This window comes from Mauremys reevesii, linkage group 1 (genome assembly GCF_016161935.1).
Source record: "Mauremys reevesii isolate NIE-2019 linkage group 1, ASM1616193v1, whole genome shotgun sequence".
Taxonomy (NCBI): Eukaryota; Metazoa; Chordata; order Testudines; family Geoemydidae; genus Mauremys; species Mauremys reevesii.
Window position 1 is genome coordinate 126,195,291 of NC_052623.1, and position 24,417 is coordinate 126,219,707.

Sequence of the window (24,417 nt, forward strand, 5' to 3'; positions counted from 1 at the left end):
TATTGTGTGGCCAGGGAGGTTGAAGTGTTCTCCTACAGGTTTTTGTATATTGGCATTCCAGACAGCACGTAATTAAAATAGCATTCTATATATTTGGTAGTAAAATAATAAACTCTCTCTTAAAACAATCTAACTGTTTAGAAACAATGGATGAGACTTTCTAACTTTGCAAGAGGCACCACCAAAGAGACACTTGTGCTCAGGACTGCGGCACTAATGGAGATTGTACTCTAGCGGTTAGTGATGCAGCATTAGGCCGAAAGTGTCATGGTTACCTTCGCAGAAAGTGCTTCCGCTTACCTTCTTCAAGCTGTACCCAGCATGGAAAATAATAGGAGGTAACAGAATGTTGAAGAAAACTTCTGGGTCAAATGTTACCTTTAAAAAAATGTAAAAGCCTATTTAAAAACAAAAAAAGAACAGAGTACACAGACAGCGGTTGCCAATAAAATCCTTACAATTTTACCATTGGAAGTAGTTAATGTTAACAAACAATTTGCTAGGTATTTTCTCTACTACCCATGAAGTAACATTATATATGTGCAAAGGCAAAGAAGATTTTAATAGAGACCACTGTATTTGGAGAACTTTGGTATAACAATATATTCAGGGTTTTTCTAAAGTTTAACAGTCCCAACTGGCAGCCCCCTCTGTGAACTAGAAACACAGAAATTTAGATTCAAAAAGTGCTGTATAAAGCCCCTTATCATGGTATCAACCATGATATTTCTGCAGAATTCTGGTTCTTATTTGTAGCGCCAACACTATTTACACCTTTTAAAAATACATCTTTTGCATATAGTTGCCATATAAGTAAGTCACCCAAACCACAGGTGTGTACACACACACACTTTCTTCAGTAGAAGTTGTAAGTGTCAAGTCCCAATGAAAGCCAGGCCAAACTATTCAAGGCAGCAAAAGAATTTAAAATTAAAGATACACCAGCAATTGTAAAAAGTCAGTGATCAGTACTACTAGAAAACTGTTTTGTCTAACTTAGGGTTCGTATGTAAACTCCCAGTTTCAGATATTTTACATTTGATGGAAGGGGGGGAGAAATGAAACCAGTTTTTCCTTGAACATAACAGAACTAAAAAAATAGAGAAGAAAAATCAAAGATGCTAAGTGTAGAAAACTCCCTATACTATAGGACTGAGTTGGACCTCAGTAGCAATTAGTGTCTTGACGTCGCTCCATAAATGTTAGCTAATTATACAGAAGTGGCTTTGGTTATACTGAGCATACATTAATTCTTGAACTGTTATGAAACGACACGTGAACACTATGATACAAAGAAGATACAATTTTGCCAATGAATGCTATACAGAGGACACTTTTGAATTAGTTTAAATAATTTAGTTCTATTACATCTGGAAATACAATACTTAATATCATACCACACACTCAGTTTGGAGGAGAAGAAGGGAAATGTGGGTAAAAAGAGCAGTGTTAAACAGGAAATGACACCTATGCAGCAGTCATTCACAAAATCTCAACTATCCTTACCTTTCGCAACATGTCATTCTGTTCCACATTGTGTATTTTTCCAGGGCTTATTTCTCCTTTAAGGGTGTACTCAAAAAACTTTCCACTGACATTGACCAACAGCGTTGTAAATGGTCGGTCCTCCTGGGAGCAACTGAATGGCTTGTCATGGCCACTGCTGGAGGGAGAACCGTATCTCAAGATCACGCCAACAATGAGTCCTGAAAGATAAAATGTTTTTAAGAGTCTGTAATAACATGACTCTAACAGAAGCGGAGAGTTGCTAGATTCAAGTATCACTCAGTGCACAATACATGGAAGGGTACCTTGTGGCTACACACATACCATGCACATATTTTGTAGTGACCGACTGTTGTTATTGCTGTTTCTAAATTAGGGATACTCAAAGAAGGTCAGGATTAAAGATGCTGGTTTCAATTTAACTGAATAGCAACATTAAAAAAGTGAAATCGTTCCTATTTCTTTCTATGTACTCCTCTATCATGGGGAATTATTCTGAATTGTGCTGAAAGCCATATAATTGTAAAATTCAGAAAATAAACCATTTTACATTGGCAACATCCCACAGATATACCAATGCTAACAAATACCAGTTTTAAAATACTTTGCAAGTTATTTAATTGAAACATACTGTGGCAAAATAGATATATTTTTCACTTATAGAATAACATGAAAGCATCACTGCTATACTTCTGCAACCAGCATCAGAGAGAGAAAGAGGGAGACATTCAGTGCATTGCAAATTTAGCAACCAATCATCCAGACAATATGCACCAGAAGCTCGCTGCACTTCAGCAAGGCCATTTGCTAAAAGGATTTCCATTTCAGTTAAGAACACGTCTCCATCTTTCACAAAGATGAAAATAAACACAGTAAGATGGTGCATTGCTCATATAATACGTGGAAGGGAACGTGAAAGCTGCTCTAAAGCTTTAGAGGAAGACAAATTACTCAGATAGCCCAAAGAAAACAAAAACTATTACTAGGGAAAGATATATAATAGTACAAAGCAGGAATGATTTGTACCTTCTCAAAATATAGTGTAAGGGAAGGCTCATGCAAGGAGGTTGGATAAGCACAGAATGGGATTGTGATAGTGGATAGGGATGGAGCACAATCTTTTATGCTCTAAAAGAATGAGATTTTAATCTAGCACTGAGAATCCACAGGAACGATCTCAGTATGAACTGTAGTCAGCAAAACCAACCTAAAAATATAAAATCACCACTACTCATGTCACGGGAAAACGAACAAATTGCCAAGCCTTTGGTCAAGGTGGTTATTTCTAATATCACTTGTGTCTAGCCACTGTTCCAGGTGCCAACTGCAAGGTGAAGATGAAGATAGAATGTATTGATAAAAAAGGGTGCTTTTGTCAAAAGTAGTAAGAAACTGAATGGCAACCTCAGGTCATCTTTGCTCACTGTGGGCCTGATCCTCCCTTTCCCTGCCCCACAGAAGTTTGTTTCCCCTAGACTGCAGCCAACTGAAGTAAATAAAAAATAACAGCCAAAGGAAGGATGAGATAACAGAGAAGCTTTTTATTTTTACGGCATCAATCTTTCAAAAGGTTAAAAAGCAAAGAACCTTGTCCTCTTAAATTCATAGTAGAAACGCCAGATTTCAGTTAGCAACAGATAGCATACCAGATCACTGGAATAAGTCTCAAATGCCTGTACACACAGAGTCACACATGAATAGCATAGAGCATAGTCAGCCTCGCAGCCCACTGTTTTCATAATCAACAGAAAGTGTCGGCAACTGAGAAATTGAAAGGCATTGATAGAGGTTATTAATTGTATTTTCCAGGCTTCTTTTGCCTGGCATCCAGAAAAAGAGAAGAATTTATATTGAAAATTTGCTATTGTACAAGCAAAACAAGCTGGTGTTGTGATCTAGCAGCAATTAACTGTTATTGAAAAATTCCAAAAAGAGTCACAAAAATTCATGAGACTGATTTCTTATCAACACCAAAACATTCAGGCAATTATATTTCACATTTATATTGAACTCTTAATCCCCAATTATCCCAAAGCATTTTACAAACTACAAAGAGGACACAAGAGAAATGTGGGGCGGATGGCTATGGTCAGTCAACATACAGCACCCTACACAACAGTTCAGGCACGGGAAATTCGGCCAAGCTTAATGGTGAAAATTCTCATAGCTTTACACTGTTATCTCTCCTCACACTTGTAGAAAACTGTGTGGATAGAATATTTTGTTTTATTTCATTTTCTGAGAGGATGATTTTCAACATTGATAAATAATTGTTCTAGATCAAGATAGCGGAAATGAACTGCAGCCTCACTTATTGTTTACTAAATTTTAATAGATGCAATTTTATACAGCCTCCAGCAAAGAGGAGGACTGTGACTACAGCTAGACTGAGGCTTCAACTTGGAAGACTGTTTGTATTTGATTTTTGTCTGAGATGTGGAGATGAAGCTTCCCTCTTTTAGCTAGACCTGGAAAGTACCATCATCTGCTTAGCTCTCTACACACAGAAGTTGGAAATTCCCCTTGCTATTGCATTAGTCAGTCCTAGTGCAGTGTTGTACATAATCTTATTATAGAATTGGACCCAATCCTGTAATCAAACTAAGGCAGTTCATTTAAAAGTTTTAGGTGAGATCTATTTATAACTAATATGCCTCTTTTAATGATTAAACAAAGTATGTTTAATTTGTATATAAATAAAAAATGCAATGCAATAATTAAAGCAGCCACCTGGAAAGTACCCGAAAACATGCATGTATTTTTTCTGTACTAATGTAACACCAATGCTCAGCTGCAGCTGAACGGGGATTCACACAATATAGCCACGTCTGGAGCCACTCTCCTCACAGCACTGAGTCTGGCAACAGTAGGCAATATCAGAAACCAAGTTCTCCAAATGTCCACCCCTGCTTAAAAAGTTGCTTTTCATTTCTTATCTCTGGGTTTCCATTACCTGACGGGTGGGTGGTCAGGAGAAGCAACACAGAATGACAGAGGGAGAGTGCAGACAGACGGGGTGCAGATTGAGGAGAGTGTCATAAATAAGGGCTAGTCTACACTAGAAGCACTACATCAGTATAGCAGCACCAATGCAGCTGTGCCGCCGGAGTGCATCTGGTGAAGATGCTCTCTGCTGATGGCATAATGAAACCACCTCTGCCAGAGGCAGTAGCTATGTTGGTGGGAGAAGCTCTATTCACACCAGAGGATAGATCTGGGTAATTTACGCTGCTCAGGGGGGTGACTTATTCACACCCCACAGCAACATAAATTATACCGAAGTAAGTGGTAGTGTAGACCTTGCCTACATGGAAATGGGCATAAATGAGGAAGAGACATGGATAGGGCCTCTCCTATCATTTCATAAGATCTATGGCTAGCTGCATCAAAATTACTAGCATAAGTGATTAATCTACTGGGGGTTTAAATAGACCAGCTAAAAGAGGGGGGCGGGGAATCTGATCTTATCTTGCAAAGAGATATTTAGAAATAGTTTGGACCCAAGACACAGGTTTTGTAAATAAAAACCTACGTTAAATACCTATATACCTGCATCACGGCAAAAAACAGACAATCCCACACAATGTGGACAAGGTTATACTTTAATCTTTGAAATGGCAGCCATCAAAGCCCCGAGAGGCAACAACAGAAGCTAGTAAGGAACACTTTATTTGAATAGTGGGAAGCCAGGGAAATTCCATCCCCTTAATTATACAAGAGGTGGAAATTACTAGGCAGAGCTAGGCAGAAACCAGCTTTTTTCCATAAGAAATTCTGGTATGTCAAACTTTGTCCAGTTCCAAAATAGAATGAAAAACATTTTTTCCAAATTTTCCATTAAATGAAATTTAAAAAACCCCACAAAACCCATTTTAGATCAAAATGTTTTGTTTTAGTTTTGCCATATCAAAATGTTTGAGATATAAAATTTCAAAATGAAAAGTTGTTTTAAAACAAAAATATCCAGCTGTTTCACTTTGGAAAATGTTGAAACAAAATGTTTCAACAGCATCAAAGTATTTGTCTCCTGCCCCCTACCTCCCACAAAGACAAAATTTTGTCAAAATCAACACATTTATGTGAAACATTTTGTTTACAAAAAAATGGGCATTTTTGTCAGAAAATGTCTGGCCTGCTCTAAAAGGTACATGTGCTTTGCCGTATCAGTTCAGAAGATGGATGGGCTTGTTACCAAAGCACAGAAATGGGCTCTATTTTAGGCTCTGCCACACAGTTTTAATATGACCTTGAGAAAGTTATTTAACTCTTAGTACATCTGTGAAGTAGATGTATTTTACCAATCAAGAAAGTGAGGTGCATAAAGGATGAATTCATTAACACTTATCCAGCATTTTGAGATCCTCTGGTGGAAAATGTAGAAGTATTTTATTTTCTGCTACATATTCAACCTTCTACATGCCCTGGTCTGGCTTAGAGACCTTTGTGTTGCTTTCACATCTCCCTTCAGACATATGACAAATAAATCAACTCTGAAAAGATGCCACATGCCATTAAGTTTACTTGCTTGTGATAGGGCTGCATGCATACAAAACTTTAGAGATACTTACTTTTAGGTAGACTGATCATTTTGATTTATAACAACATCAGAGAGGCTGGATTTGCAAGCCCAGCGCTGAAATTTATATATCACAAGGAATACAAATTCATCTTTTACACAATATATGGCTTAACCAATTCCAGAAAAAGTGTGACAGAAAAAGAAGCCAGATTTAGCATTGCTTGATGGACAAGTTGAGTAATCCTGGTTTACTTCAGCATTAATTGCTGACATGTTATCACTAAGCATAAATCCACTAGAGCTTGGATGCCATTACTCTGTTAGATAAAGCCTTAAGGATTCTAAAAGTAATTTTAAAAAAGAGTCTATGCAGCAAATTGCAGAATATGTAGTGATTCTGTTTCCTCATTATGAGGAATCTTTGGTGGAGAGTTAATTAAGAACCAGAATCAATACAGAAAATACTTATCTGGAGGTCTTTAGGAGGAGATTTTACCTCATAAAAAGAGCCAGGAGCCTCTAGGCTAGGGTCTCAAGTACAGTATTGAATTTTGGCTACGTTTACACTGCACAATTCACTCAGGTGATTGGCACCCAGGTCACCCGAGCTTGGGGTGTGAGCAAAGCCCTGCCCACATTATCCTCATTCACCCATTCATGTTTGGGGGCCAATCCTTTGTGCTAAGATGCTCAGGAGAACTTGTCTGTCCTTCAAGGGATGGGATGGATGGCGGGGGGGGGGGGGGAAATCGTGGAAAGGCACTGGAGGACTATCAGCACTCGAGTAATTTAGCCTGCATTCTCACTGCAGAGTGGGTGGATTCCAGCCTGAGTTCAAGCTGAGCCCAGCAGAGTAAACTAGCCCAGGCTTAAAGCACCTCCACAGCTGGGTCAGAAGGTATTCTGTGTAGATGGTCAGAGGGTTTGGGTTGAAACCACTAAGTGCCTGAGTTAATTGTGCAGTATAGACCTACCTTTCCAGTGCTCCTAACCTCAGGGGTCAAATAAGGAACCATTGCAAGAGGAATCTCTTCTGTAAAACTGCTGGAAAGAAGCTAAGACATTTCTTGTATTGAACTCAGGGGAAAATGGTTTGACCCAAGACGCTGAAAAAACTAACTGGCCAGAGGGCATATTTGTGTTACCAGACACAGCAAACTGAGGTCTTGTCCATACTACACTGTTAAGTCGACATAAGGCAGCTTATATCAATCTAAGTGTGGAGACGTACATACTGCAATGCCTGTCCTGCCGATTTAAGTCTGCTGCTACACCAATATATCAAAACCACCTCGATGAGAGGTGTAGAGCTTATGGCAACAAAGTTAGAGCAATGCAGTGTCAGTGTGGACACTGCATTGCTTATGTCACCCTAAGTGGCCTCCAGAAAGCGTCCCACAATGCCCATTGTGACTGCTCTGGTCACCAGTTTGAACTCTGCTACCCTGCAGCCAGGTATACAGGCATGTGTTCCTCCCCCTTTACAGTCCCAGGAATTTTTGAAATTCCTCTTCCTGTTTGCTCAGCATGGAGAGCTCACCGTTCAACTACAAATGGTGATTCCTATACATATACAGTGACAATTGGTGCATCTGCATTATAAAATTAACGTATATACAGCAATCATTACTACAGCACAAGAAAACAAACAATGCCTGGGACAGACATTACTGGAGCTTGTTGTCAAAATGCTCCTTCAGAGCCTCCCTGATTTGAATAGCCCCCCCATTGCCCTCCAACAACCCTAGTATCTGGCTGCTCAAAAGCAGCAGCCCAGCCAATCCACCCCAATGTTCCACCTTTGCGGAAACGTCTCCCCCTTAGTTTCACAAATGTTATGCAGAGCACAGAAGGCTGCTATTATCATGAAAATATTTTCCTCACTGAGGTCTAACCTGCCAAAAAGGCAGTGCCAGTGACCCTTTAATCAGCCATTTGTCCTTATTGAATTTCATCCTATTTACTTCAGGCCATTTCTCCAGTTTGTCCAGATCATTTTGAATTTTAATCCTATCCTCCAAAGCGCTTGCAACCCCTCCCAGCTTGGTATCATCCACAAACTTTATAAGGGTACGTCTACACTACGGGATTATTCCGATTTTAAAGAAACTGGTTTAGTAAAACAGATTGTATAAAATCGAGTGCACGCGGCCACACTAAGCACATTAATTCGGTGGTGTGCGTCCACGGTCCGAGGCTAGCATCTATTTCTGGAGCGTTGCACTGTGGGTAGCTATTCCGTAGCTATCCCATAGTTCCTGCAGTCTCCCCCGCCCCTTGGAATTCTGGGTTGAGATCCCAATGCATGATGGGACAAAAATCATTGTCGCGGGTGGTTCTGGGTAGATGTCGTCAGTCACTCCTTCCTCTGGGAAAGCAACGGCAGACAATCATTTTGCGCCCTTTTTCCCTGGATTGCCCTGGCAGACGCCATAGCATGGCAACCATGGAGCCTGTTTTGCCTTTTGTCACTGCCACCGTATGTGTACTAGATGCCACTGACAGAGGCGATTCAGCAGCGCTACACAGCAGCATTCATTTGCTTTTGCACGATAACAGAGATGGTTATCAGCCGTTCTGTACCATCTGCTTCCATTGTAAGTTGGCAATGAGATGACGGTTACCAGTCCTTCTGTACTGTACTCTCTGCTGCTGTCATGGGTGCCCCTGGCTGAGGTCGGCCGGGGGCGCAAAAGACAAAAATGGGAATGACTCCCCGAGTCAATCCCTCCTTTTTGATATTTAAAAATAGAATCAGCCCTGCCTAGAATATGGGGCAAGTGTACTAGAGAACCAGTGTATCAGAGAACCAGAGAGCACAGCTGCTCCGTGTCAGATCCCGCAGAAATGATGAGCTGCATGCTATTCACAGGGGGTGCCCCTGCAACAACCCCACCTGTTACTTCCCTCCCCCCCAGCCTTCCTGGGCTACCATTGCAGTGTCCCCCAATTTGTGTGATGAAGTAATAAAGAATGCAGGAATAAGAAACAGTGACTTGTTAGTGAGAGAAAATGAGGGGAAGGCAGCCTCCAGCTGCTATGATAGTCCAGACAGGACAGAATCTTTTCTTTACACATGAAGGGTGGGGGCTGATGGAGCTCAGCCCCCTGTTGCTATGATGAAGATGGTTACCAGCCATTCTGTACCATTTACTGGGAAGTAGTAGCGCTCATGGGCTGATGATGAGGACGGATACCAGTCTTTCTGTACTGTACCATCTGCCACAAGGCTGATGATGACGATGGATATCAGTCATATTGTACCATCAGCCACCAAGGAAGGGGGGCAAGGATGCTACAGTTCACTGCCGCAGCATCGCGTCTACCAGCAGCATTCAGTACACATAGGGGGGGTGACATTTAAAAGAGTCAAGAGACGATTTTTTCCCTTTTCCTTCTGGGGGTGAGGGGTAAATTGACGAGCTATGCCCTGAACCACCCCGGACAATGTGTTTGACCCTACAGGCATTGGGAGCTCAGCCAAGAATGCAAATGCTTTTCGGAGACTGCAGGAACTGTGCGATAGCTTGAGTCCTCAGTCCCCCCTCCCTCCCTCCATGAGCGTCCATTTGATTCTTTGGCTTTCCGTTACGCTTGTCACGCAGCAGTGTGCCGAGTCCCTGCTGTGGCCTCTGTCTGGAGATTTTTTAAAAATGCTTTGGAATTTTGTCTTCTGTAACAGAGCTCTGATAGAACAGATTTGTCTGCCCATACAGCAATCACATCTGTACGGTCAATGCTGGAGCTCTTTTCGGATTTGGGACTGCATCGCCACCCATGCTGATCGGAGCTCCACGCTGGGCAAACAGGAAATGATATTCAAAAGTTCTCGGGTCTTTTCCTTTCTACCTGGCCACTGCATCCGAGTTCAGATTGCTGTCCAGAGCGGTCACAGTGGTGCACTGTGGGATACCGCCTGGAGGCCAATACCGTCGATTTGCGGCCACACTAACCCTAATCCGATATGGTAATACCGATATTAGCGCTACTCCTCTCGTTGGGGAGGAGTACAGAAACCGGTTTAAAGAGCCCTTTATATCGATATAAAGGGCCTCTTAGTGTGGACGGGTGCGGCGTTAAATCAGTTTAACGCTCCTAAAAATCGGTTTAAACGCGTAGTGTAGACCAGGCCTAAGTGTACTCTGTATGCCATTATTTAAATGGCTGATGAAGATATTGAGGAGAACCGGACCCAGAACTGATCCCTGCGGGACCCCACTCATTATGCCCTTCCAGATGACTGTGAACCACTGATCGGTTCCCAGAGAGTAGTTTTTTCCAACCAGTTTTGTGCCCACCTTATAGTAGCTCCATCTAGGTTGCATTTCCCAAGTTTGTTTATGAGAAGGTCATGCAAGACAGTATCAAAAGCTTTACTAAAGTCAAGATATACCATGTCTACTGCTAGACAGCTATCAGGCTGGTTTGACATGATTTGTTCTTGACAAATCCATGCTGACTGTTACTTATCACCTTATCTTCTAGATGTTTGCAAACTGATTGCTTAATTATTTGCTCCATTATCTCTCTGGGTACAGAAGTTAAACTGAGCGGTCCGTAATTCCCTTGGTTGTCCTTATTTCCCTTTTTATAGAGGGCACTATATTTGCCCTTTTCCAGTCTTCTGGAAACTCTCCCATCTTCTGTTACTTTTCAAAGATAAATCACTAATGTCTCCGATATCTCCTCAGTCAGCTCCTTGAGTATTCTAGGATGCATTTCATCGGGCCCTGGTGACTTGAAGACATCTAATTTGTCCAAGTAACTTTTAACTTGTTCTTTCCCTAATTTAGCTTCTTCTGTTCCTACCTCATTTTCACTGGCATTCACTACATTAGATGTCCAATCACCACCAACCTTCTTGGTGAAAACCGAAACAAGTCATTAAGCACCTCTGCCATTTCTGTTATTATTCCCCCCCACCCACCCCTTTCAGTAACGGACTTACCCTGTCCTTGGTCTTCCTTTTGCTTATAATGTATTTGTAGAATGTTTTCTTGTTACCCTTTATGTCTCTAGCTAGTTTGATCTCCTTTTGTGCCTTGCCCTTTTTAATTTTGTCCCTACATACTTGTGTTATTTGTTTATAATTCATCCTTTGTAATTTGACCTAGTTTCCACTTTTTGTAGGACTCTTATTTTAGATCAATGAAGATCTCCTGGTTAAGCCAGGCTGATCTCTTGCCATACTTCTTATTTTTCCTACGCAGTGATAAAATGATAACTTATAATTATTATAAGAGTCAAACATAATTTCTGAAATTTTTTTTTAGAATTTACTAGGTGCAAGATGCTTTCCAGAGTAGCAATGTTCAACTTAATTCTCTGATAGCTTTTACACTGGCGCCTCACTAAGGCTACAATTTTTTCATGGAGATCACCGAATCTGTGACTTTCAAAGATGTCTATGACTTCAACCCCGGTGGCTGGGAGCTGCAGGGTCCCATCACCTGTTCCAGTGGCAGAGAGCTGTGAGTTACGCCCACTGCCTGAGGCAGCAGGCCCCCAAGCTCAAAGCCACCATGGGCAGCGGGGGTACCCCGCAGCTCCCCGGCTGCCGGGATGGGGGTAGGGGATCCCTGGCAGTTCCCCGGCTGTGGGCAGGGGGATCCGTGCAGCTCCCCGGCCCCACAGGAGACAGGGGGACCCTGGAGCTCTGAGTCCCCATAAGTGGCAGGGGCCCAGGAGCTCCCAGCCACCCCACAGCTGCCCCAGCCCCTTCCCATTTTATCATGGATATTTTTAGTGAAAGTCACGCAATGGTCACGGGCAGTAAAGAGAAATTCATGGAAGCCCTTGACCTGTCCATGACTTTTACTAAAAATATCCATGACAAAAATCTTTGCCTTATTCCTCACACGCAGAAACATACAATTGAAAATTAGAACAAAAAGGCACCTCAACATTGTACATACAAGACGCCAATAGGAGACTGAGAAGTGCAACTGTAGCACATCTTTCTTTACAACCATTTTCTGAGGAAGAGATCTTTGGCCTGGTATATATATTTGCAAAATAACAACAAAAATTAATGTGCACTTTGAATAGTCTGCACATGTCATTCAATCTAGATAATACTATGCAGTAAACCTTTGGTATATGTGTAAAGTAAGTGCCAGAAAATATTAACGATAAAGTAAAGTTTGTTGTAATTATAACATACTTTCCTCCCGTTTCTTCACACACACTTGGAAAGGCATTCCCTACAGCCCACCATAAGCTCTTAAATTACTCTTGTTCTCATCATTAGACAGCAGGGATGAGGCACAAGAGAGTTAAGACTTCAAAAATGAAGAGAGTGTGAAAATAAGGAATAAAACTTTAAAATGGTAACTGGATGTTTCTGAACTGTGAATCATATTAATGGTTGCAAAGGATCAGCTATTAAAGAAATACCTGCAAGTCAGCAGGACTGGACAAGCTACAGCAAAGACCTTGACAAGAAATGAGGAAGAAAACTGCTGAAAAGGTAGTAATCATTTCTGATAAGTCTTCGGGAACAGGTGAGGTGTGACACAACTAAAGAAAGGCAAATACAGTGCCAGTCTTTAAAACTTGAGACTCAGACTTATACCCAGCTGTACTGTAATAACCACATAATTGCATTTAAGAAATAACAAGAGGATCTGTGTCAACACTTGAAGGAATCCAGCGTGCAGTAATTAGATTTAATGGGTTTATGGGTTCATAAGATATACCAGACAAGCCAGCTCAAATCTTAAATTTGGAGACATCCAGGAGGTTATGCCACACCATCTCCTTCCCATCTCTTCTAGCCAATGCTTAATGAAAGAAAATAAGATTGAGCATACCAAAACTTTCTTTTTTGCAGGATCTAGGAAGAATCTCTTCATCATTCGAATACTGACCCAGAGAATTTTTATTTTTTTAAGATGTTACAGATTAGGGGGACTCAGGGAACACAGTGGACAAAAATTATCTTGATTTCAGCAGGACTTTTGAAGCAATTTTATAAAAAACTTGAGAAGTTAAAAAGATACCTCAAGACTATAAACAGCATAGTACAAAATATATCCTGACTTACCATCGTATGTCTTATAGTATTCTACAAAGGCAGTATAATATTTTCCATTTTATATGACATATGAACTATTGTGTACAGTAGATTAGTTACATACTACAATGTAGTTTAAAAGATGCTTGACAGATACAAGCAGAAAGTAGTAAAAAAGAGTGCATTTTCATTCGGACCAATAGAAAAATGGTGGGTGAAAGAGTGTGATCAAACACCCAGCAAAAATCAGCCCTGGAATTTGCACTTTTTATTTTAAATAGTCAGCAATCTGGAGAACATTGTTCATTCCAGCGTGACTGGACTACCACAGTTATAAAGCATCAGAAAAAAAACCATTAAAAACACCGGAAAAGGATCAAAATTGCATACCCATTATGGCAAATGTAGAGAGATGAAAAGATAAAGGGATGCTAGCCACCAAAGTATAGTAATATCTATGGGGTCAAAATGATAGCCGGTAGTTATACAACTGGACTCTGCTATTTAGAAAAAAAAGTAAAGCAGAAAATATATATATATTATATATGCTACAGTGCAGTGGTTTTCAGACTGGGGTATGTGTACCATAGGGGTACGCGAACTCTCGTCAGGGTGTACATGAGAAAAATCCTGTAATGGCAGACAGCATGTTTTATTTTAGTACAGAGGTTTTCAAACTAGCGGGCATGGAGGAACACTCGGAGGTGTGAACTGAGCCCTGCCTTGGAGTTACTATTTTTGCTTGCACCCTTCCACAGCCCACGCTTGCTGGATGGCCCGCTGAGGTGAGTCAGGGGTTGCAGGTGGCGCTCCCTCCCTGAGCCCTGCTGCACAGGGCTGGCCTGAGCCACCGGGTGTGGTCACCTCCCCCCGAATGTTCCTCTGCACCCCCCTACAGAAAACCTCCAGAAGCTCTTGCTAAATGGATGGCAGAAATCGGGGGGGGGGAAGAGGGGGTTGGGGAAGTTACCCCTCATGCACCCGCTGCGTGTTGCCTATTCAGATTGGGGAACTCAGTAGACTACATTATTTGGAAAGGGGTACGCAGCCTAAAAAGTTTGAAAACCACTGCTATCGAGTATAGGAAGTTGAAGACTTACAATACAAGAGACATGTGGTGTACTGGTACAAGCACGGAACTGTGAGTCAGGGCTCCTGAACTGGTCACTACTGACTCACCAGAAGAACTTGGACAAATGACCTCACTTAAAGAGACACCATCAACTTACAGGGGGCAGAGAAAGTGGGAAAATCAGAATGTTTTGTCAGAAAACATTTTTATTTATTTTTATTACAAGTAACACCAAAGATTTCTGTAAGTGAAATACATTTGAGAAATACCTACTTTTTCTGTTTGTATACTTTGTAAAGCAGTTTGTGTTTACTCAATGGTTCCCCTGTATAGCAAATTCTCCCTGTTCATAAGAATCCTCCACACAGGAAAAGGGTAAGCAAAAATAGGAATGGGATTCTGAAGACAACGTTTATCAGGAAGGTTCAGGGGCAAAGGTAGTACCTGAAACTACTTTTAACTGGCTTTCTGAAGTTTACTAACTTTGAAGTTGACAGTGTCACTGTAACCTCGATATCGGTTTACCCATTTGAAGAAGAATGATTGTCATGATTAACAAACATGAGTGGGAACTAAGGGATCTGGGTTCTAATTTCAACTCTGCCACACAGACTTCCTGTATAATCTTAGGCGAATCTACCTCAGTTTTCCCACGGGTAAAATGGAGATAATACTTCACTTTTAAAGCACTGAGATCCTGGGACAAAAGGTGGTATTGGACCAACTCCTTCTACCTTTATTAGTTCTCATTAAAATTCATGCAAGTTTTTGTATGAGTGAGGAGTGCAGGAGTTGGCCCAGTTATTCCCTTCCATCTAAGAGGAGGGAATAATGCTATTCACCCAACCTTAGTACAACCACACTTTGAATATTGTTCTTTTTAGGGCCCCCCATGGCCACACTCAGTACGGTCTAGCTTTTCAAAGACTAACACTAGATAGTAGCAAAATCTGGAGAATGTGACAGAAGTTTATTTAGCACAGAGGAGAAAAAGAGAGTCAAAAAGAGGAAGGTTCAATAGGGTAACCATGTACAACAAATCTGGAGAGTGATTAATAAGATAGGACAGAGCCTTTTCTTCCAAGAGTGAGCAAAATGGCCAAACTATAGAATAAATAATGTTACAGATTGTGAACATTTGGTGCATCTCAGCCATGGAAATAGATAAATACACCACATTTATATAACTCTAGAGACCATTATTTCTGGGGCGGGGCGGGGGAGAGAGAATTTGGTACTGTACCTTTAAATTTCTGGAGACTGCTTTCTGCACATACAGGTAGCCATTTTGTGTGGGGGACATACACATTTTAGTTTAAGAGAACAGCCAAACATAGAAAAACAATCTTAAACAAACAAGGTAATCCTTCCTAAAATTCCAGTAGCTCTCTGTATTATAGGAAAACATTACAGGTACCTGCATGGGACACAGTCAAAAACAAAGATCCCTGTGGGATTAGTGCAGAAAAGAACCTGCTAAACCTAACTAGTCTTGGAAAGTCTCCCATGGGCCAGCCACTCCATTATTTATTATTGTGAGATAATTTTACATTTAGAAGAATTTCCTACTAGCAAGTTTTGACAGTTCATTGGCTCCAGTTGAGAACATGTAAGCCACAGCTTGGAAAGTAATTAGAAAATTAATGTCAGAATCTGGTAACGTTTTATCTGACAACTATGCTTTTCCTCCAGCCATTCCCATACACAAGAGTAGGTCCAAAAAATAAATATGCCATGTTTAAGATCCAACTGAAAAGTAATAATCAACTAAGTGGAAGTAGTCAAAACTGCAACTGCTTACAAAAAAATATTTGATGACACTAACCTTTTACGCAAACCTAAAGCTTTACAACACAAAATCGCTCTGCTAAAAATAGGCTGCTTCCCTTGCTCCCAATTAAATACTGAATTCAGCAATTGTGAAGTTTTATCCCTTCAGTATGCAAGTCTCTTCCTTCGTTCTGAATGTACTGAGAGGTCACTCAAGGGGGATGATTCAGTAGAATTCTTAGGCTTGGATTTCATCCCTTTTCTGCTAAATTTATCAGCTCTATTTGGCACATAATAGAAATAAAATAGCAGATCCAAATGATCATTCAGCGTTTGTTCCAAGAAAAGCTATTGCCATTCTTAAGTGCTTTACTAAATAGCTGGATTATGAGGCAGTGAGGGTGGATTCAGAAGTTGGGACACGAGTTTAGGTTTCCATACTCCCAGCTGAAAGGTATTATCAGAAGCAGCATTAACTTTATTTCCTTGCTTTGGGTATTTATGTGTGACAATTAGTGTGTGACAATTAGTGTATCAGACACACATGTTTACTGTTCTTTAATTCAAGGAAACAGCAATACCATTCCATTCATTTGAATGGATCAGTATTATAATGTTATGAAATTCTGGTCTGCTTATGAAAACAAACTAAGCCTTGTGTCATGAACAGTAATACTCTGCAGTTCTCTATTGCTCCTTTGACCAGAGAAACTCAAAGCTCTTGACAAAGAACTCACGCCTCTTGTTCTTAATTTGAAAGATCAGTATATCATCTGTTACTATTTTGAGTTTACAAAACATGAAATGCATTAGTTCATTTAGGATTTCAGTCTAATGCCTCACAAAAGATTTAAAAACTAAAATTAATGTTTTGCTTGCTACTCAAGTCAAGGGCAATCTAATTACAATAGACCAATCGCACCCAGCTGAAAATATCTTTCACGTTTCAGACTTCATAATACATCAGGAGTTTCATTATTATTTGTACTAGAGAAGTGCTTTAGGTTCCAGCTGAGATCAGTGCCCCATTATACAAGCTACTGTAAAGATTCATGTTCAGAAATAATCTCTGCCCTAAAGATCTTACAATCTTTGGCCCAATTCTCGATTTTGATTCATGCAATCACAAAACTGAATTGGGATCCAAACAGACAAGAGACGTAGACAGGAAGCATTATCTCCATTTCACAGAAGGGAAACAGAGGCACCGAGAGATTAAGTGACTTGCCCCAGATAATCTAGGCCAGGGATCAGCAACCTTTCAGAAGTGCTGAGCCAAGTCTTCATTTATTCACTCTAATTTAAGGTCTCGCGTGCCAGTAATACATTTTAACGTTTTTAGAAGGGCTCTTTCTACAAGTCTATAATATATAACTAAACTATTGTTGTATGTAAAGTAAATAAGGTTTTTAAAATGTTTAAGAAGCTTCATTTAAAATTAAATTAAAATGCAGAGCCCCCTGGACCGGTGGCCAGGACCCAGGCAGTGTGAGTGCCACTGAAAATCAGCTCGCGTGCCACCTTCGGCACCCGTGCCATAGGTTGCCTACCCCTGATCTAGGATGTCTGTGGAAGAGATCTGTGAACTGAGCCCAGATCTCCTAAATCCCAGTCTTGTACGTTCGCCACAAGACCGTTCTTGGAAACTGGGTTATATAATAGAAATCTCCAATCCTTCATTACTCATACTGTTCTAGAGATAATATATATTATATACTTAATCATATCTAATCAGCTAATGTGTATGCTATTGAGTGAACATCACTAGCTTTTATGTACCAGCATCAGAGAGGTTTGATTGCAAGTACTTCGGAAGCAGAATTGATTGCTCTTGTGATGCTTTTCAAGGCTAAAATTAGTCTCCTCTATTTCCCCAAAGCTAAAGACCACATTGGTTTAAAATAAAAGTTTTGCAGGTTGAAATTGCTTCCCATAATAGATAAATATAAACTTAAAAAAACACTTTTAAAGCTATTTCATACTACACTGTTACTTTAGATTTCAAAAAGACCTAGCTATTGAGTTCTACAATTCTGAGGAGATATTTAAAAGTTATGTGATCAATGAAACAGAATTAAGACCCACTTACAGAGGTTTGGGTTTTTTTTTTTTAATATAAAAACCATGTAAGAAGTCTCTGCAGTCTGATGAACTGAGTTATTTCTTCTGACAGATGAAGCCCTAAGCATGGAAGGACTGTGACGTGTGGGTATGTCTACACTGCAGCAGAAAGCATGCCTCCCAGTCCGAGCAGACGGACATGCACTAGCTCCACTCGAGCTGGTGCACTAAAAATAGCAGTGCAGACATTGCAGCACTTGGGCTGGCCACCAAAGCTCAGAAGAACCCAAGCCCCTGGGTCCTAGGCTGGGTGTCTAGCCCAAGCTGCTGCCCAGGCCACAATGTCCACACTGCTATTTTAGCACACTAGCTCCAGCGGAGCTGGGCCATATCTGTCTACCCAGAACAGAGGTGGACAAACTACGGCCCGGGGGCCATATCCGGCCCTCAAGATGTTTTCATCCGGCCCTTGAGCTCCCACCGGGGTGCAGTATCCGGGGCTTGCCCCACTCCGCGCAGCTCCCGGAAGCAGCAGCATGTTCCCTATCCAGCTCCTATGAATATGGGCAGCCAGAGGACTCCACACACTGCCCCTGTCCCAAGTGCTGCCCCCACAGCTCCCACTGGATGGGAACCATGTCCAATGGGAGCTGCCGGGGTGGCGCCTATGGAGGTGGGAGCATGCAGAGCCACCTGGCTGCACCTCCACGTAGGAAACAGAAGGGGGACATAAGGCTGCTTCTAGGAGCTGCTTGAGGTAAGCACCGCCTAGAGCCTGCACCCCTAACCCCTCCCATGCTCCACCCCCACCCCACCCCAATCCCTCTCCCACCCTCCAAACCCCTCAGTCCCAACCCAGAGCACCCTCTTGAACCCGCAACCCCTCATCCGCAACCCCACCCCAGAGTCCACACCCCCACCGCACTCTGACCCCTGCCCCAGCCTGGAGTCCCCTCCCATACCCTGAACTCCTCATTTCTGGCCCCACCCCAGAGCCCACACCCCCAGCCAGAGCCCACACCCCCACCCAAAACCCAACCCCCAATTTTGTGAGCATTCATGGCCCACCATACAATTTCCATACCCAGATGTGGCTCTCGGGCCAAAAAGTTTGCCCACCCCTGACCCAGAGGCTCCCAGCTGCAGAGTAGACCTATCCTAATCTTCTGCAGAATAAGCACAGCCTATCTGCTTGTTCATTTCAACTCTAGTGATCAATTTACAATTTCAAGGCTATCTTCACAAGGAAAGGTTATACAGACTTAAAAAAAAAAAAAAAAGCTGAGATTCTCCTTCACAAGATGCCAACAGTAGTTCTGTTACCAAAAGGCTTGCATGGCCACCCTCCAATTTAACATAAGTAGGAAAGGCGGGAGGGAGGAGGGAGAATTAAGCAGGACTGCGCATTGGGTGGAGTCTTGGGGAGATTTCTGGGTAATACCTTTGTCAAGGCTGGACAGTTTTGTAATTTTTCCTTACTTATTTGTCCACTTTTTTATATGTACTACAAGCTCCGGGTTGGGATACTTCAGTAAGGAGGAAAATAAAAGGTTCCTTTAAAAAAAAAAAAAAAGGCATATCCTTTAAGAATCTGAGGGACCCAACTTGGTTTTCTCATAGCAAGCTTCACGGTAATACCATGTGGCCCCTCAGATATTAGCAAGAGAAAAGTTTACTTTAAAAGAAATAGAAATGATTTAAGATTTTTTCTTTCACTTTTTCAAAACATAAGCCATAAAACTTCAATAAAGGCTTCAGAGTAACAACAGTAGCGTAATACCTGAATGTTAGCCTGAAATTAAATAAACTAAACAATGAGATTCAATGAGGAGAAGCAATCTCTTCTCTTACCAGCTAACATTATTGCAATGCTTATTCCAAGGGCTCTACACATAGAAAAATATTCATCTCTCCACGGTTTTGGCTTCAGAGAATTCACGATAGTTAAAGGAAGAGCTGTTTACTAGAGATAAGGATTCTGCTAATCTTCAAGCTTTAAAAATATATATATTTAATCTCCAAGTCCAGGCCTTCATTCACTTGATAAGCTTCTATCACTGTTTAGAGTCTTGTATGTTAAATAAAATACCCCAAATCCATTCATTCTAAATCAATAAACCCTTCTGTGAGTTGCAGTGAGCCCAGTAAAAATGAGGGGGAAAGTTTAGACTTTGCATAGTGCTATTAAGTGTCTTGTCCATAGAGTAATTCGAAAGAGCAAAAGATGGAAAGAAGCTGTAAGAAGGCACAAGTGAACTAGAGTCTGATTAAGACTTAAACAGAAAATGGATTTTCAATTGTCTTCAAGACAGAATCCCCAGTTCCCATCTCTTCCCCATTTTTTTTCTCCTTGACCTTTACTGCTCCAAGCAAGTAACCCTTTGTCATCAACTAACCGCAGGTATCCTACAGTCAGAGCTCTCAAGTTTAGCAGATTTTGCAAGATGTTCCACATTCTAGCTGAATCAAGCTCCCTGTTCTGGAGCAAAGGGGAGGGGAAAGAGGGAGACTCCCCATCAAAACACCTTGTAGCCTAGGGGAAGGTGCACTGTTCCAAGAGCCAGGAAATGGTGGAATTCTAATCTCACCTTGGTTGCTGCCATTTACATTGGGGTGCTCCTCATAGCTCTTATTACTGACCAAGGCCTCACACCCCAACCCTAGAAGGTAGGTAATTATTTATTAGTCCATCCCAAAGTTAACAGAGAGATTACACAAGTCTCTCCATGCAGAACTGGGAATAGAATTTAGGTCTCTAATATGGCACACCCAAGTGTATTCCACTTAGCTTTTCAGACAGAATGTGCTAAATAGTTGCACTCTGGCTGTCCATTCCCCTCCCAGACACTGGAACAGAACACAGAATACTTGATCTCTAATATTCTACTGCTGTTTAACAAATAGCTGTATAACACGCTGGCACTACATGTGTCTATCATGTACCTGTCTCATCTCTCTCACTCACACACTTCAATTGCAAAACAAAGAAAAGAAAACCGAGAAGCATTTCTTTTGTCTAGCAGTACAGAAAGGGATTGAGTAGGACAAAAGCAAGGTCAGCTGTCTGGCTCAGAAGGCTACCTTTTTTGTGCCTTATTTATAGCAGATATTTTAAGTGATTGCTTTGGTAAAAATAGTGTATTAAAAAGAGCTAGGAAAAATATTACTGTAAAATGATTTTTGTTGAAGTTTGAAATAGAAGAGCAATTTTATGGAATTTCAAAGTTTCTGATGAATTCGCATGAACTCCAGGGGGAGATGGTGCTTACAGTCACACAGCCAGTCGCAAGGCCAAAGAACACCGTCTCTAGCGAGTAGCATCCAGAGTTCCTCGTTATCTAGAATCCCCACACAGCCCTACAGCGCCAGGTGAGGCCAAGTAAAAAAAATCAACAGACTCAGTCATATCTGTATCACAGATATCTGCTCCTGCTCAGCAGAAAGATCTGGCAGCTGATACATACTGCAGCTGCCAACATCTCAGTGACTCAGCTTGCCCTTGGTGTTGACTGGACTATGGTGTGGGAATACTGAGGTGCAGGAACTGTTACACATCCCTCTCCCATTCTTGGGGTGGAAGCATCGTAAATCTACCCCCTGGCCATTTCTGTCCCTGCCTGACATTTTAAGTGTGTATAACTGTCTACGCATTTACTTAATCTCGTGCTTTCTCCCTTGTACCAAGCAAGTGAGATTTAAAGGATGCAAAAATTGTAAAAAGTGAATGGGTAGGTTTCCATGTGAAAACGTTCACCAGTTTTGCCAAACAAGCAGGAACTAATCCCCACAGGTAAGGGACAAACAGCTAGGAGGAGAGTTTCTCTCCCTTTTTCCCCCGTAAGTAATGGACATGGAGTATGTTGCTAGGGCCAAAAGCACCTCCATATTTACACTTCCACAGCCTCAAGATCTTGCTTCACACAGATACTTCTCTTCTAGCACTAGCTCTTAAACACTAACCAAGACTGCCTCAAAAAATCTGTCACCGCCATTTCTTGTGATTTGGCTTGCACCAGCAAAAGCACAACAGTGTGACTACTTATAATCAGTTCTGTTATGCTGGTTTAACTATACAATGTAAAACTGTACTGATGCAACTTGTGTGTAGACAAGGCCTTAGAAAACTACAGGGTATGTGCAAGTCATCAACCAGGAACATGAAACACTCCCACTTCCTGCTAACCCAAGGAACAATAAACTGGGACTCACTCAAACCTACATCTTTTGTACAGCAGAGCATTATTAGACCGTGACGCCAATTCCTGTTACTCTCATTGTATAATCAAGTTGTTTTGCTTATTTGAATACCCTTTTCAACTTTGCGGTTTGATATAACAACACCGCATTACTGCCAAAGCACCACTTTCAACATGATCTTGTTTTACCTGTTCGTTTAGGTTTTCCAAACTAAATAACATCCACATACACATGTTTTTAGCCAGCTTAAAGAAGTGTTCTTTGCATCAAAACTTCTAACAAAACAATTGACAGTGCGATACACATACTAGAGTTAAACTTAATTTTCATATACAATATGTTTTAGCCATTTTCTCTAACCTACATCTGCCAATATCAGCCTTAGTCATAAAAAATCCTTACTGTAAGAACATTTCTTTTTAAAAGTCTGTTCTAAGAAGTTATCTAATACAAGAATATAAACACAATTATTGTTTCATATAGCTATCAGGTTGTATCACACTGCATCACATGTTGAGATAACCTAAATCTGTCAACACTGTTCACCAAGAGACAGTTATCCTGAGGGAATGTGTGAGTCATTACAATGAGTTTTTATTTTTAAGTCATGTGCTAGTGATGGTGTTCTATAAGAAAGCCTAAAAAATTGCTTTCCAAATGTCCAACTAGTCCTTGAAGTCTAATTTCATTTTTAAGTAGAACTTGATGCAAAATATGTTACAATGTAGCTGTTTGAGAGAGGGGATGGTCTTCTTGGGTGTGTATAGGTGGAACCATCACAGAAATAGATTTGTTCTGGTGTTTGAATCAAACACCAAATATTTTGACAAATTTGTTCACAAATTTAAGAAAAAAAACTCCAAACAAAACTCCATTCAGTATTGTCCATTCACTGGACAATTCCCCAGGGTGAACAGATGGTTCTCACCTGCCCTAAGACATAGCTCCTCTATGCTTCTTGTAGAGTCAGATCTCATCCCTGTCCTAGGGTGTGACTTTATTAAATAACAAATGATAAAGCAACACAACATCCAGTCCAAGCAGATGCTTGGCTTCCCCTAAGATTCCTAGTTAAATCCTAGCTCTGAACCAAGATCTGAAGCCTGCTTCATCATTTTTTTATTCTCTCCATATTTGGCATTTCCAGCATGCATTGTAGGGTGAGGCCAACTGCCAGTGGTCTCCAGAATCCATTCCTACCCTGCAGGACCCGTGTGGAGTTTGCCCACTTGTCACATTACAAAAAGTTTTAAGGCAGACCAAATTTTAGTCCTGAAGTACTAGACAGGCCAACTGAAACCAGCTTTGGGTCAGACCTAGGGTTGTGTGAAATCTGTAGAAGTTTTTAAAAAGTAAGTTAAATTGGGCTGAAACTTATTTGCAGAGAAGCCTGTGAAGACTTGAAAAGCCACTTAATATGAAAATTATACTTGAGAATTTTGAAAGCTCCAGCAGATTTAAGCGATGCCTTCCACACCACATAGTTTAGAACAGTGTTGCTCCATCTTTTCAGGATGCTAACTCCTTATCTGAAGTTAAAACATTTTCATGACCTCCCTTACATTTACAAATAGAGTGTGTGCGCATGTGTGTTTGTGCGCGTTTCTTATTATAGTGACCCTGTTTTCAGTTTATGAAGTCTGGCATTTGGGGGTGAGTTTTTCCATGCCTGCTTCAGGATGAAAATTTTTTGAAAATTTTCAGCCAGAAGATTAGCCTTGTTTTAAGAAATGGCTGAGAGAAAATATTTTGTTTTGTCCAGGTTAAGATATTCTGGCAACCTTTATATGAAAAGCTCAGGTGTCCACATGCTCTGTAACAGGGACTTGAAATGTGTGTCAGGGATGTGCCTTTTCCCATCCCTGTGAAAATCTACCCAAATTACAAACCTTTGAAAAAACTCCAGTTCACACATGCCCAGGCGATTCATAGATTATAAAGCCAGAAGGAACCATTGTGATCATCTAGTTTGACCACCTATGTAATACAGGCCACAGGACTCCTCAGAATGAATTCCTGTTTGAACTAGAGGGGAGATAGACAGACAGACTGGAGGTGGGAGTACATTGGGACAGGGTGCCTGGGAGTGAAGGCTGGCAGGGCAGATGGAAACTGGGACTGGCTGGGCCAAGATACAAAGATACAAAGTTGCGGGGGGGCGGGAAGGGAATGAGGGTGTGGATGGGGATCAGAAAAAGAGCCAGGAGGAAGATTGGGACAAGGAGCTGGGTGTGAGGGGCAGGGGAAACGCTGGGATTGTACAAGGAGGCAAGAGAG

General features: G+C 41.3%; 1 protein-coding gene across 5 annotated transcripts in view; it reads right to left on the reverse strand.

Moving 5' to 3' along the window:
- The window catches only part of SLC9A7 (solute carrier family 9 member A7), a 120,539-nt gene that overhangs the window by 55,415 nt on the left and 40,707 nt on the right, over positions 1–24,417 (reverse strand). For 2 of the 5 annotated variants that reach the window (XM_039525942.1, XM_039525946.1), the window contains exons 2-3: positions 1,507–1,706; positions 301–378 (exon numbers count right to left, since the gene is read on the reverse strand). In XM_039525942.1, coding sequence (XP_039381876.1) covers positions 301–378; positions 1,507–1,706 — 278 coding nt within the window. Of the gene's footprint in view, positions 1–300; positions 379–1,506; positions 1,707–6,074; positions 6,109–7,256; positions 7,367–24,417 lie in introns of those variants that run through there. The other 3 variants (XM_039525963.1, XM_039525961.1, XM_039525950.1) reach the window with 3 other exon arrangements.